This window comes from Lytechinus pictus, chromosome 15 (assembly GCF_037042905.1).
Source record: "Lytechinus pictus isolate F3 Inbred chromosome 15, Lp3.0, whole genome shotgun sequence".
Taxonomy (NCBI): Eukaryota; Metazoa; Echinodermata; class Echinoidea; order Temnopleuroida; family Toxopneustidae; genus Lytechinus; species Lytechinus pictus.
Window position 1 is genome coordinate 10831041 of NC_087259.1, and position 14186 is coordinate 10845226.

The 14186-nt window shown below is 36.7% G+C and overlaps 1 protein-coding gene across 2 annotated transcripts; it reads right to left on the minus strand.

Annotated features, from left to right (window-relative positions):
- Positions 1–873: 873 nt before the first annotated feature.
- Positions 874–14186, minus strand: LOC129278313 (uncharacterized). 2 transcript variants are annotated; one of them, XM_064109973.1, is made up of 11 exons: positions 13985–14186; positions 11572–11925; positions 11294–11372; positions 10728–10938; positions 7509–7860; positions 7240–7318; positions 6665–6878; positions 5643–6188; positions 3038–3314; positions 2228–2427; positions 874–1559 (listed from the first exon to the last, which is right to left on the minus strand). In XM_064109973.1, exons 2-5 carry the CDS (start codon positions 11620–11622, stop codon positions 7770–7772), a joined length of 432 nt encoding a protein of 143 aa, XP_063966043.1. In that variant the 5' UTR covers positions 11623–11925; positions 13985–14186; the 3' UTR covers positions 874–1559; positions 2228–2427; positions 3038–3314; positions 5643–6188; positions 6665–6878; positions 7240–7318; positions 7509–7769. The 2 variants fall into 2 exon arrangements, with proteins under 2 accessions (XP_063966043.1, XP_063966042.1); XM_064109972.1 differs by lacking the exon at positions 13985–14186 and adding an exon at positions 13520–13621 and having other exon boundaries at positions 876–1559.

The following is a 14186-nucleotide window of genomic DNA, read 5'->3' on the forward strand; positions in this document are numbered from 1 at the left end:
AGTTTTTTATTTTCTACATCTCACAATCCATCTCTCGGCTTCTTGTATCTGTGTCTCTCTCTTACAAACACACTCACACTCAAACCCATGTTCTTGCATCCTTTTTCACAGTTAAATATCGGTTCTCAATTAAGCCTGAGACGAATCGATTTTAAAATCAGTGCAGATTTTGTAATTTGTAACTTCCCCAACATAGCTTGAATTACGGGCAGATCCTGGCCACAAATATCAATTTTTCAGTGTTACGAAGGTTTATGATGTCAAATAAGTGGAGAAGATACAAACTAAATGAGAATGGAAAATCAAAAGAGGGTACATAATGAAAAGACCCCCCCCACCAACAAAAAAAAATGAAAACACTCATGATAGAAACAGAATTGACATACTCATAAACTTGGCAATGGAAGAGTGGGCATCCGTGACAAATTCCTGGATATTCAGGCCACTGTCTTGTAGATCCAAAAGGCTATCCTTGAAGCCCTTCATCTCCATTAAAGGGCTTTATCCCCAACCTCTCTTTTGTCTACAAATTGGACATTAAGGACATCTTTCGATGTATCTTCCATGATGGTGTATGTTAGAAACTGAGCACTGTGGCCAGGGCTGTCATTCCTACCGTCGCCTGAAAAGACAACAAAGAAATATCAATTAATTTTAAAGAAGACAAAGAATGACAATGTTCAAACCTGATTACAATGATCATTTGAACCATTGCAAAGTTGTGATTATCACTTATTTTTTCCCTTGTCAATAAAAACGAATTTTTAAAAATAACACATAATTTTTTTTGAACGGTGAGCGACCTTCTTTGGGGTGAAATATCCATCCTCAGATTCGGTAATGGACTTTCTTTTCCTCTTTTTTTTCTTCTTTCTGCGACTGTTCGTGTAGGTACTCTGTGACCCACTTGTCTCGCCTCTTGTACATGTAGATGTACAAGTCCAAATCTGTGTTCTGCCATTCTTTATGGCTGTAGTCTGAATTGGGTTTTGGAGTGGTCAATTTGGTTAGGTATGCATTGAGACGACTCGCGAACAAACACTTTCCAAAATTATTTAAATGCAATCCATCTAGGGAGAAAGCATCATCAGTATGATTGAAATCCTCACAACAACTGAAGAACAAGCACTTCAACTTCATGGCAAAGTTTCTCTAGTTTTCATTGTAAATCAATGACAATTCATATAAATCTTGTCGGTCCCAACGGGGTAGAATGCTTGAGAAAATCACTGTTGCTGACCGAAATACTTCTTTCACTGTCTGATACAATTCAAAATAGTGTTGACAGTCAAGAGACCACAATCCACTCTCTAAATTGTTTGTGCCCACATGCAGAACGACAAAATCTGTTCCAAATTCAAAAAAAGGATTGTCAGTTCTCAGACTGTTTTTTAAACTCTTGATATTGGCTCCGGGATACACGTGCACACGAACATCATATGATGGGTCCAAAGTCGAAAGGTTACATTCTAAATTCCTTAGTATCCAGTCCCCGAAGCTCACAATTTTTCTCCTAGGTGAAATCATTGGAATGCTGCTCCTGACCCTGAGGCAAAAACCTGTAAAACAAATATAGAGAAACAAAACGGTCTAAGTAGAGTAAAAAGTAATGAGCATTTTTAACCCAAAGAGAAAGTCCTCCCTTACAAAGATTTGTGTTTGCCATACAAAGAGAAAAAATATCAATGAGCACAATGCCGAACAATTAATCAAGAATTGGAACTTCAACTAGGAAAGACCCCCCAAAAATCATATGAATGATAATATGAATATCTTGGTAGGGAAGCATTTGAAGAGACTAATGAGGACAACTCACAATTTCTTTTGTATATTATTTGAAAAAATGTAAAAATTTGATTACTAAATGAAAATGTAGAATAGCAGTTACTAGTGCAATCTATCAGCATACAAGGATCAGCTTCCTGGTTAATGAATTCTTAAATAAATGAAACAGAAACAGTGAGTTTGTGAATTCATCAGTGCTGGTGTTTACCTATCATCTGTGTTGTGAAAATTAGCAAAACTTTGGAATGTCATAATTTTCTTTTATTACATCTGATTTTGACAAAAATAATTATGCTTCTTGAAATATTTCTTTATTTATCCAAATGGACTTTTGGTTGGGGTGGACTTGACTTTAAAAAAATACTCTTCAATCAGCAAACCATCCACTTTTAATCGATAGATAGCTATATATTTTCTACAAACAGAATAGAAGATGACTCACCGGATACCACAACCGGAGTGCCAGAATGTCCTTCCTTACATTCTCCCAATGGGCCTCAACAGCAGGGCATATGTATGTCTTTTGCACTGCCGCAAACATCGAGTGCCCCATAAAATTAAGTCTGGCAAACTTTGACATGAGGGACACTTTGTGAAAGTTGTTCCCGGTGAGGATCAAGGCACTTGTCCATTTGGGCAGATCTGAAAGATATAAAGCGGAAAAATTATATTTTTCTCATTTCATTGTACATTAGTTCTGGTTTAGTAACATGAATTATACTTCATTTCTTTTCATGCAAGTTTATATACTGGATCTGTAAGATACTGTGATACTAATTCATCAACTTTGTAACCTTTGATCTGCTCACTCAAAAGGGTAAACATACATTTATTATTGTTAGGAGTGCCTGGATTGTTACCAAGAAAAGAGTTTTTGTACATAAATTCTGAAAGAATGCTAACTTGTGACATGAAAAAGTAACAATTTGCCTGTAATTTGTGTTGACTCAGGAAAATTTGAATAGCAATTACTTCCCCTCACACAGAAGATTGACAGTCAATACTTTTAGAAAGTATTTCATAAAAACAACATTTAATTGTAAAATTATAATTTCATTCAGGGAAATTAATGTTTGTGTTACATGTTATACATGTATGTAATATAGGGTACATTTTAAAATGCAGATATCATTTTAATCACAATTACCAAATCAAGTCGACAAAGCAAAAAAAAAAAAAGAATTCACTCCACAATTATAGGATGACCTATTGGTGAGGCAACAAGAAGCATAAAAAAACAATGAATCATTACCCAGTCTATATAGGCAGCACTCCCATTTCCCTGTCTTAGATTCACTGCAAGACTTGATGCACATTGGGTGCACTTTGATAATGCTTTGTTCGCTATGTCTAAAAGCCTATTTTCTGTGATGAGGAACAATTTGGCATCTTCTGCTTGCTGAGCCGTTGACTTGTGGTGGAGACCAGACCTTGTGTACTGTGCCTCCTGTGTGATGTCCTCCAGCTCAATCTCCTCCCCCATCTCATGCTCCTCTTCCCCAACCTCTGTCAGTCCTTCACAATCCTCTCTGCAAAAGACATGGAAACACAAGGTTTGAAAAAAAAATTACCATTACAAAAAGGACAAGTTGCAGTATCATCAAAGATGCACACAACTGATTTACTTCCCAACACAATGCCAGGAAGCATCAATATAGAGCTATACATAAATATGTAAATGTGCATAACAATAATACAATAAAGATTACAATCTTTGAGAATTCTGGCATCAAAATTCTGTCTTCCCATATAATGTTATAACGATATTTCATTGAAGTAGCTTAGAAATAATTAAAGATAAAGGTAAAAGGTAATATATAAATCACAGCAAAATTTAGGTTAGTAGTTAAGTTTAAAAACATAATTCAACAGATTATTACAAAGCATACAGAGACAAAGATTGAAGATCGTAGGGCAATACCTAATGAATTTCAACTGTTTTGTTGATTTTATACATGAATTTGCACAACAACAAAAATTACTGTACAATCCAAATTTCTGGGGGAGGCGATCCTTGGCATATTAGAAATAAGTAAGATTGTGTCTTGCAGCAACACTTTTATATTATTCACCCAATTTGAAGCCGAAATGTAAGCTCGGGGTCCTCATAGTCAGAATCGGATTCTTCATCCAGCTCATCCTCTTTTGGATAGATGAAGTCCCTCTTATCATAATAACTAACGCTGATGCTGACCGTGTAAAGACATAAATATTGATTTAATATACAGTCATTCCCTACTGCAAAAATAGCAAAAAACCTAATATTAACCTAGTGGTATATGGTCTCACTTTACCTGCATGTACTAAGATGCATTTATAATGAAAATGAAAAATACATGGACAAGCATCACGTGAGTGAATATTCAGTTTCAAACTGCCGTAAAGACACAAATCGGGTCAATTGATCGATACATGATTAGGAAAAACAGCAATATACCTGTAGTGCACATCATCAAACTTCATGGAGAGACAATTCCCGAATGCCTCTGCAGCAGAAATAGCCATTGGTACATGTAGCTCGGACTGACCCGTGCAAGGCCAGACATGTGACATCTTAGTGTCTGTGGTATCATCTTTCAAAGATGCGTCTTCTTCCAGAACTAATAACTTTACCAGAAACACATACTGGTCATTCAAATATAAGATATCTTGGAGCTCACAAAATCTATCATTTGAAACTGAAATAAATCTATTATCTCGAGTCGTTGTCTGCGCCCTGAATGAAGCTGTATAGAAAAGGGCGCCATCTTTCTTTATTCTGTTGAAGGATATAACTGGATCATTTTCCTCAATTATGTAGCCTTCAGCTGCTAGAGCCATTCTCTCTTCTACAGTACAAAACAGCCTAACGCTTGAACATTGGGTTCCTCCCCAGTTCCTCGAATTTGAATATTCAGCATATTTCCTGCAAATGTTTTAACATGGTGAGAAATATTATGACTATCAATAAAAAATGGCAATGTATGGATTGTTAGATATTTAGTTATGACTTGCATGAGCACACCTCGAGTACCATGCAGTTGATGATTGACGCGCCAATTGGCTGCTTCAAATGGGAAGCATGAGTGTGTCCATAATGGCCCCCAATGATAAACACCTTTAGCCAAATGTGTTAAAGAATGAACCACATTAAAAGTCATGGCAGCTGCCCCATACAGTAATTGGCATCTACGTACAAATGAAATACATTTATTGATGTCATCAATCGATATGGACTTCTGCAACAAAATAAAAGAGGCCTCAACAAGAACTACAAGGTGTTGCCAATATTGGAGAGGAATTACACCTTTTAGACAAGGAACAGGATAGAACAATAACCAAGCATACCATTCTGATGCCTTCCAAAACTTCCTCTCTGAAATACACCTAGGGGCTCTTGCAATGGTGCTAGGTGGCCTCAATGATTTCAGTCTTCGATCAAGCAATGCAATAACCCAAGGAGTTCCAATATACCACTCACTAACTGCTGGCGAAGACAACCACAGTTCTACCAATTGTCTCGCAACACCAAGCAGCAAACAATGCATGAAGTCGGGTGCAAAGCCCCAGCATATGGGAAAATGGGACAGATTTATAAGGGCACTAGGCCCTTTAACGCCTCTAACGGTCCTACCCTCTGTTCCTGCCTGAACCATGTCTTCTAGCATTTCATTATCAGTGCGGTCACTATAATCACAAACATCAAAAGGATACTTAAAATTACATTAAAAATACAAGAAATAAGAAATAACAGAAAAGTACAAAAATAACTGAATATTGTCAATAGAGTTATAAACATTGCAGATCTAACATTTCATTCTGGACATGATCTGGTCACTGTGGTTTTGCTTCAATACATGCGATTACCTGCACTTTACCTGCACTAGTTCCACGTCAAGAACTTTATTTGCTGATATACTATGAGGGTGTACATGTAGCTCCCATATTTTGCCGAATGGCCAGGGGAATCGCTCCTCCCATCACCACCAAGAGTTAGCCCCTTTCCATTGGCTCGGTAGTGGGCAAACAGAGCCTCCTGCTGCCTGTTGTATACCTGGACTACTGCCGGCTGGAGGTAAGTCCCTTGATGCTCCATGAAGGTGGCATAGGAGACTCCCTTCAGGTTCATGTGCCAAAACACCTTCACTATTTTCGTGGGACTTCCTCCAGCGAATACCACAGCAGCGGAGAGCAATATATTGCCTGCAAACAGGTTTCCAACTTTCGGCTGTGAGTACCAGGAAGTTGTAAACTCTCATTCCTCACATGAGGCGATGATTTTCAACTGGCTCCCAAAATTTCTTGGTTGGATTTTTTTCACACTGCAGGGCATATGACAGTTCCTGCACTGCTTAAAAAGCTCCAGAAGTTGGTTTTCGAATACGATGTATTTATTCTGATTGAGAATATCAGCTGGCTCATTCCTGTAAACAGAAAAAAGTTATAAACACATGATATATAGTAATGGTATTCATCATAACAAAAGAATGGAATAATATTTTGAATTAATAATAGATAAGAAAATGCAGTTTTTGTATAGCACATATCACATTGTGTCATGAGTCCCCATGTGCTTCGAAAGGAGTTGGATATTGGATAGATAAAAAATAAAAAACCACTCTTATGACTACTAATGATAATAAACCCATAATACTAATAAACTAATGAATAATTCATCAAACTTCTGGGAAATTCCTTTGTCTATTATTGTTCAATAACACCCCCTGTCTCCCCTATCACTGATTTGAGAGTCATCAATGCCACCCGCCATATTGTTGATTCCACATAGAAATTTTTTGTTAAAAATTAAAAATAAATAAAATATTGCCGAGTGAAAATGTCATGCTGATATCCATCATAAATGATAAGAATACCAATATTTTAGAATTGAAACACTCACATTTTACGTTCTTCAATCTCTTCATGTAGCTCTTCTATGTCAGGCTCGTAATCTGGATCTTTGCGAGTGTCATCTTCAAGCACTTAAGCTTCCTCCTCATTATCATTGCCTTCTTTCTGGTCAACATTCTTGGTCCCCAGGACAGTCTGTGTTGCTGCATCTTGTTGTTTAATTTGGGGTTTATCCAAACTGCGGGAGAGCAATGTCTGGATTCCTATTCAAAGGAAAAAAAAGGACCAAACAAATATTCACTTTATTTCATTATTACCTTCATTAATTCCATGTGACAAAATCAATTGACAAGACCAAAGTAATGATGGACTTGCATCTCCATTAAAAAAAAAATCTACATACAATACATGTACACATTAAATTCATGTGAGTAATCAATCAATGTTGCAACTGTGAACATTCCAAGATCCTGATATTTCAAAACAAACATGAAAAGAAAACAAATGAATAATCACCTGGTTTAATATGCAAAAAAATGATCATTCATACTAATTTCATCCCCCCCTTCACCTACTTTGACAAGGGAGGAGTAACAGTTATTTTATCGCAACAGATGAACTTACTTTTCGCTTTTCCAAGAGGATTGGCTGCAATTCCACATGTCTTGGTTCTTGTCCGTTTCTGAGACATTTTGTTCATCACCTGAAAAATGGAGAAAACAAACAAACGAGATATGTCAGAGGATACTGGTTTGTTATAACAGCAGTTAAATGATAAAAAAAGGTAGACATTTATACTTCTATATCTAGTAACCAAATGTAATGTCATTGCTTCAAAGGACATACAAAAAGGCATATTTGCGACTATATCATAACGCTGTGATTGTTAATACCTTCACGTCACCACCAATTGTAGTTTTGACCCAGACTTCCCCTTCAATCATTGCAGATCTCTACTTGAACTTTGCTTGGCAAAAAGGACAAATGTAGTCTGTCCTGGGTGGTGGTGGATTTTCCAGTCCAACACATTTATAATGCATCCAGCCACCAGACTTCACATTTTGCCCAGTCCTCCTTCTTCTGAGGTTTGCCTTCTAACAGGCAATCAGGTGCATCACAAATCAGCAGTGGTTCAGGTGCAGTCTTTGACTTGTTTAGAAGCTGGTGCTGTACAAAGATGCGCATAGCATCTGCTTTGTTGCCGAGACCCTGTGGTTCAATGCCTTTAGCAATGGCAAGGGCATTCTGAAGAAAAAAAAAGGAAAAAGAAAATGAGAATGTTCCAGGCTCTAAACAAGGAATACAAGGAAACTTTAATACAACACGGGGTAATAACTCCCGCCGGTACTGTTGCAACAGTTCAAGTTCGTTGAACTTCTTTTGCACAATGTGCCTGTCACTTATTGTATTTTTTATTTTACATATTATTTCTTCTATTTTACCACCAGGAAAGAGTTAGCTAACATCATTCAAAATAACCTTTAACTCGTCTAATGATTCTTTTGCTGATCCACCAACACCTTGTCTTACACCTAACACTAAAGTTTCGCCTCCTTCTGTATGTAAATCAAACGCCCCAAAATGATGACCATATTTCGTTGTTCCATCCGCCCCAAGCGTAACATTCTTTTCATTCTCTTTCATCATCTTTTCTGCTATTTGAACTTGACTTAGTGACATACCTTCTACATACACAAGCAAAAGTCCGTTTTGGTAACCTATCTACATTCACTTTCATTAATTTTTCTAGTACACTTCTTATCACTCCTTCACAATTACGTGTACTAACACCATAGTTACAAATCAGATCTTGTTAAACCATTCTTTACATCATCGCTGTATTTTGCACCATCTCTAATATCTACATGTACATTTATTTTACTTGCATCGTCTTTACATTTTCTTCCAACTTTTCTAATTTTTTAACGGCCTACTTTAGTCTTCGCTTTTGTACCATTTTCTCTGTTTGCATTTTTCTCATCAATTTTTTTTTTTTTCGTAGGTAGCAGAGTGTATTCTTCCTCCTTTGTTGGTGAACAGACCTTTTGCCTCCTTTCTCTTTCAACTCATTGCGGATTTTTGCATATTTTCATTCGAGTTTAATTATTCTAATCCTGTTTAATTGTTCTAATCCTGTTTAATTGTAGTTCCTTATCCATCCTAACGACCGTCGCCTTTCTTTCTTGTAGTGATGCACCTTTCCTCAATTCTTTTCTTTTAACATTTCTGAGCTTTACCATCATCTCTGCTAATCTTTTCTTACATGAATCTAACTTCATTTCCATCTTTTCATACTTCTTTTCCATCTTTTCATACTTCTTTTCCATCACTTTCGTTTGCTTTCTCATTTCTGCTAATCTCTTACTTCTTTGGGGGGCCGACCGTCTTTGTCGCAGGCGAGAATTACATGTATTTACATTTTGATCACTTACTTTACGCTCACCCCTACAATATTTACAACTTTCCCCTTTTGCCTTACTACTAATGGTCCTACTTCTTTCCTTTACAACAAATACTTCTCTCATGTATTCATGAAGCTTATCTTCTTTGTACCTGCAAGCGCGGATGGTCGATTGAACATTTTGTATTGTTTTGTACATATGTTGAACACTTACATTATCATCGATATAAAAAAAAGTAGCTTAGTAACAGTGTAAATTGCTTCGTACACATATCCTGGCTCTTTGCCCAATTGTATAATTCATTCGCAATTCCATTCGTCAGATACTCCCAACCCAGCTTATCCCAATCGCCCTCCCCACACATTGCCAATTGCACGTCTCCAACAGTTACATCAATCTGACTACAATACGGACCCAGTTCAACCACTGTACTACGTTTGTACTCCTTAACGCTCTCGAATCCTCTCCCATTACTACACATTTTCTTAACCTTTCTTTTCATATTACCAATATGAATTATGACATCATTTACGGGTCGTTTATTGATATTCTCTCTTAATAGTTGTAAACATTCCTTGGTCGATATATCAAAGTCTGGCCGGCTCGAAAATTCATTGAAAAAAATGTAGAGGTCTCGGTAGCACACCGGCCTCCCATCGTATTCACTGCCGCCTAAAGCTGTCCCGTCTTCGTTTCTTCCGACTTCAACACAAGTACCATGAAACACTGCATTGCATCTTGATGATATATCATGTATGAACTTACTTACTTCTTCCACCGACATTGCTGTTTGGTTGAATGTGATTGCAGCCGCCAGACTTTGATATATCGACCGAAGATAATTCCAAAATTGATGTAAAACAGGGGATGATAAATAGACAGATCCAAAATACACCCGCACGCACGGTTGAATGATTACACCAGTGATGAGTCACTAAGTTTACATATGCAAATTATCCACGTGCATGTGTGTAAGCGATACACTCACGTTCATTCACAAAGTACATGTACATAAAATTACATTGAAACTCCATAGCATTACGCACAGCAACACCCGCGATGAACTTTGAATTCTCGCGCCAGTTGGGCACATGACCACAGGCGCGGGACCGCTTGACGTCATTAAGAAAGCGTGCATTGAATCTGGCGTCCTAGGGTTTACCACGCCTTTTTTTCGCTGTTCAAAAACTTGCATGGTAAGGGTATTTTGAATTGCAATCCGACACATGATCCTCAGGGATATGCGAAACACTGATGTCATAATCGGATTCAGCATCCTCGAAAGTTCAAACTGGACTCGGTTTACAGGCAGTGACTTTCATCGTACTCTTGCTATCGCAGACGGAATGTTACTTCTCATTATATCTTTTATTTGCGAAAGCGAGTGAATTGTAAACCGATATGAGTATACAGAGCAAATTATTTCCACTCTTATGACTACTAATTGTAATAAACCCATAATACTAATAAACTAATGAATAATTCATCAAACTTCTGGGAAATTCCTTTGTCTATTATTGTTCAATAACACCCCCTGTCTCCCCCATCACTGATTTGAGTGTCATCAATGCCACCTGCCATATTGTTGATTCCACATAGACATTTTTTGTTAGAAATTAAAAATAAATAAAATATTGCCGAGTGAAAATGTCATGCTGATATCCATCATAAATGATAAGAATACCAATATTTCAAAATTAAAACACTCACATTTTACGTTCTTCAATCTCTTCATGTAGCTCTTCTATGTCAGGCTCGTAATCTGGATCTTTGCGAGTGTCGTCTTCAAGCACTTCAGCTTCCTCATTATCATTGCCTTCTTCCTGGTCAACATTCTTGGTCTCCAGGACAGTCTGTGTTGCTGCATCTTGTTGTTTAATTTGGGGTTTATCCAAACTGTGGGAGAGCAATGTCTGGATTCCTATTCAAAGGAAAAAAAAGACCAAACAAATATTCACTTTATTTCATTATTACCTTCATTAATTCCATGTGACAAAATCAATTGACAAGACCAAAGTAATGATGGACTTGCATCTCCATTAAAAAAAAATCTACATACATGTACACAGTAAATTCATGTGAGTAATCAATCAATGTTGCAACTGTGAACATTCCAAGATCCTGATATTTCAAAACAAACATGAAAAGAAAACAAATGAATAATCACCTGGTTTAATATGCAAAAATGATCATTCATACTAATTTCATCCCCCCCCCCTTCACCTACTTTGACTAGGGAGGAGTAAAAGTTATTTTATCGCAACAGATGAACTTACTTTTCGCTTTTCCAAGAGGCTTGGCTGCAATTCCACATGTCTTGGTTCTTGTCCGTTTCTGAGACATTTTGTTCATCATCTGAAAAATGGAGAAAACAAACGAACGAGATATATGTCAAAGGATACTGGTTTGTTATAACAGCAGTTAAATGATAAAAAAAGGTAGACATTTATACTTCTATATCTAGTAACCAATTGTACATTGTAATGGCATTGCTTCAAAGGACATACAAAAAGGCATATTTGCGACTATATCATAACGCTGTGACTGCTAATACCTTCACGTCACCACCAATTGTAGTTTTGAACCAGACTTCCCCTTCAATCATTGCAGATCTCTACTTGAACTTTGCTTGGCAAAAAGGACAAATGTAGTCTGTCCTGGGTGGTGGTGGATTTTCCAGTCCAACACATTTATAATGCATCCAGCCACCACAGACTTCACGTTTTGCCCAGTCCTCCTTCTTCTGAGGTTTGCCTTTTAACAGGCAATCAGGTGCATCACAAATCAGCAGTGGTTCAGGCGCAGTCTTTGACTTGTATAGAAACTGGTGCTGTACAAAGATGCACATAACATCTGCTTTGTTGCCAAGACCCTGTGGTTCAATGCCTTTAGCAATGGCAAGGGCATTCTGAAGAAAAAAAAGGAAAAAGAAAATGAGAATGTTCCAGGCTCTAAACAAGGAATACAAGGAAACTTAGAATCTGAATATCAAAGCCAAAACTTTTGGAGAGCAATGATTTCATAAAATGATTCAAGAAGAATCAAACTGAAAACTACAATTGAGAGGGTGCTCACTGGCTACATTCTCTTACCAGTCATAGAAAGTGATTTTTGAAAAGAGTGAAAATAAATTTGATTTGAGAGCACTTTGAGTCAATTTGTGTGTTTGTAGGAAGCGGTTTTTTGCAGATGATGTGAATATTTGCAGAGTTTTGACTATTTTTGCATCTGATTAAGTCCAAAGAAAAAAATAATCTTTTTTTTTCTTTCAATAGCATATATTAATCATCTGTATCTTCATTTCACATTTACATCAAAACATCAAACATAATCAAATAATTCATACAGAAGACGATACAAAGTTTTGTCTGTACAATTTTTGTTAATTTTAAGTCTTTTACGCAATTCAGATGCTCATAGAAATTTCAAACTTTTTTTTACTCCCTTGTAATTGCATAACAAAATTGATTTGTACACAGTCCAAAAATATAATAATATCTAATTCTTTGTGCTCATTACTTTTTATCAAAAGATTGGCATCAATAATAACATGTTTTTTAAAGACCCTTTTAATCAACCAAATTATATGTCCAAAAACTTTGATTCAGTTTACATGTTATCAATGCATGTATTGTGTCTTCCTCTTCATGACAAGTATTACAATTTGCATCTTTAATTATCCTCCATTTACATAAGTTTAATTTCACATGTAATAAATTATACAGTAATTTGAAATTAAATGATTTCTTTTACTTTTAGCAAGTTTCTTTCAAAACAAATATTCTAGTCTGTATTCTTTTTCAAAATATTTTCCCCAAAAAACACCATTAATTTTATCCTCCATGATGTATAACATAATTGTAAAAGTATCTTGATGTTATTTGACTTACATATTTTACTGAATTACCTTTTTTTTAAAAACAATGTAAAATGATTAAACCATTAACTATACAGCGCGTTCCCCAAAAATGTCCCTCTGATGAATGGCTGAATTAATTCTAAAATTCAGTATTATTCTGAATTAAATGTGCAGAACTAGTAAGTTAATTTCATGTTCTAACTTCTTTAAAAATTTCATTGGTCTCGCTTCAGCATTTTTTAATACACAATCTATTATGTAACAGTGGTGCTTTTCAGCCCAATTCCAAGTTTGCATGCAGGAATGCTGTATGTTCTGTACTGTCTAGCATATCAACTCCCTTTGATCCTCCAGAATCTGACAAGGGAATTCCCTAATCTGACCAGGGAAATCTCCATGATCAAACCTAGCTCATCAAATCACAACCTTGAACATGTTCAGTAGGTCAAGAAATGTTACACCCAGAACTTACACCAATGCTTGACAGTCCATTGCAAGATTGAAAATGGTAAATGCACACTGATTGAGACAATAGGCTATGGCTGTGCCAGGCCTGATTAAATAGTTCAACTTCATGTACTGCATTCTTGTTGCATTACCGGTAATAATTTGTTATTAACTTACTGAGGTAAAGTTAATTTACCTATTTGATTAAAAAATTCAATTCCCACCCTCTCCCTCAGCTTCTCTATTTCAGCAGCTTGAGCATTCGCCTTCATCTCTAGCTCCAAGATTTTTGACTCCTGCTCCTCAAGCCTTGCTGCAAGGCAAGAGATAGCCTCTGTTACAGCCTCCTTCACCATTACCTGCAACAGCTGCTTAAAATCAGAATTGGATCCCAATTCTCCAACAACACGGGCAATTTCAGCAGTGTCCGATTTTGCTTGTTTGGGTGACATGGTGCTGGAAAGATCAAATAAAAAATCAACTCAGGGGAAGGGAGCTCAAGCACAGCTTTGCAGACCACAAGGTCACATTCCACAGTTATGACTCCAGAAAGTGAAAGCACATGAGCACATTAAAGTAGAGCAGAACTGACCATGCTGACACAAAATCCAATATATGGGGTACTGCACAAAAATCGGTCATTCCTAGATTCAATACTCACTTGGCCTAATTGGCAATAAGAGAAGGTAAATTAAGACATTATATGCATGTTCCTGATGACAAAATCCATAGCAAAGGATGCTATTGCATATCAAACACAGAAGACCGCGGAAGCAGGTAAAATGATAGCAAATACACCATGTGGATATTGGATGAACTGACGGTAGACGTACACGTACATTTTTATGCTGCTTGTTTTTAGT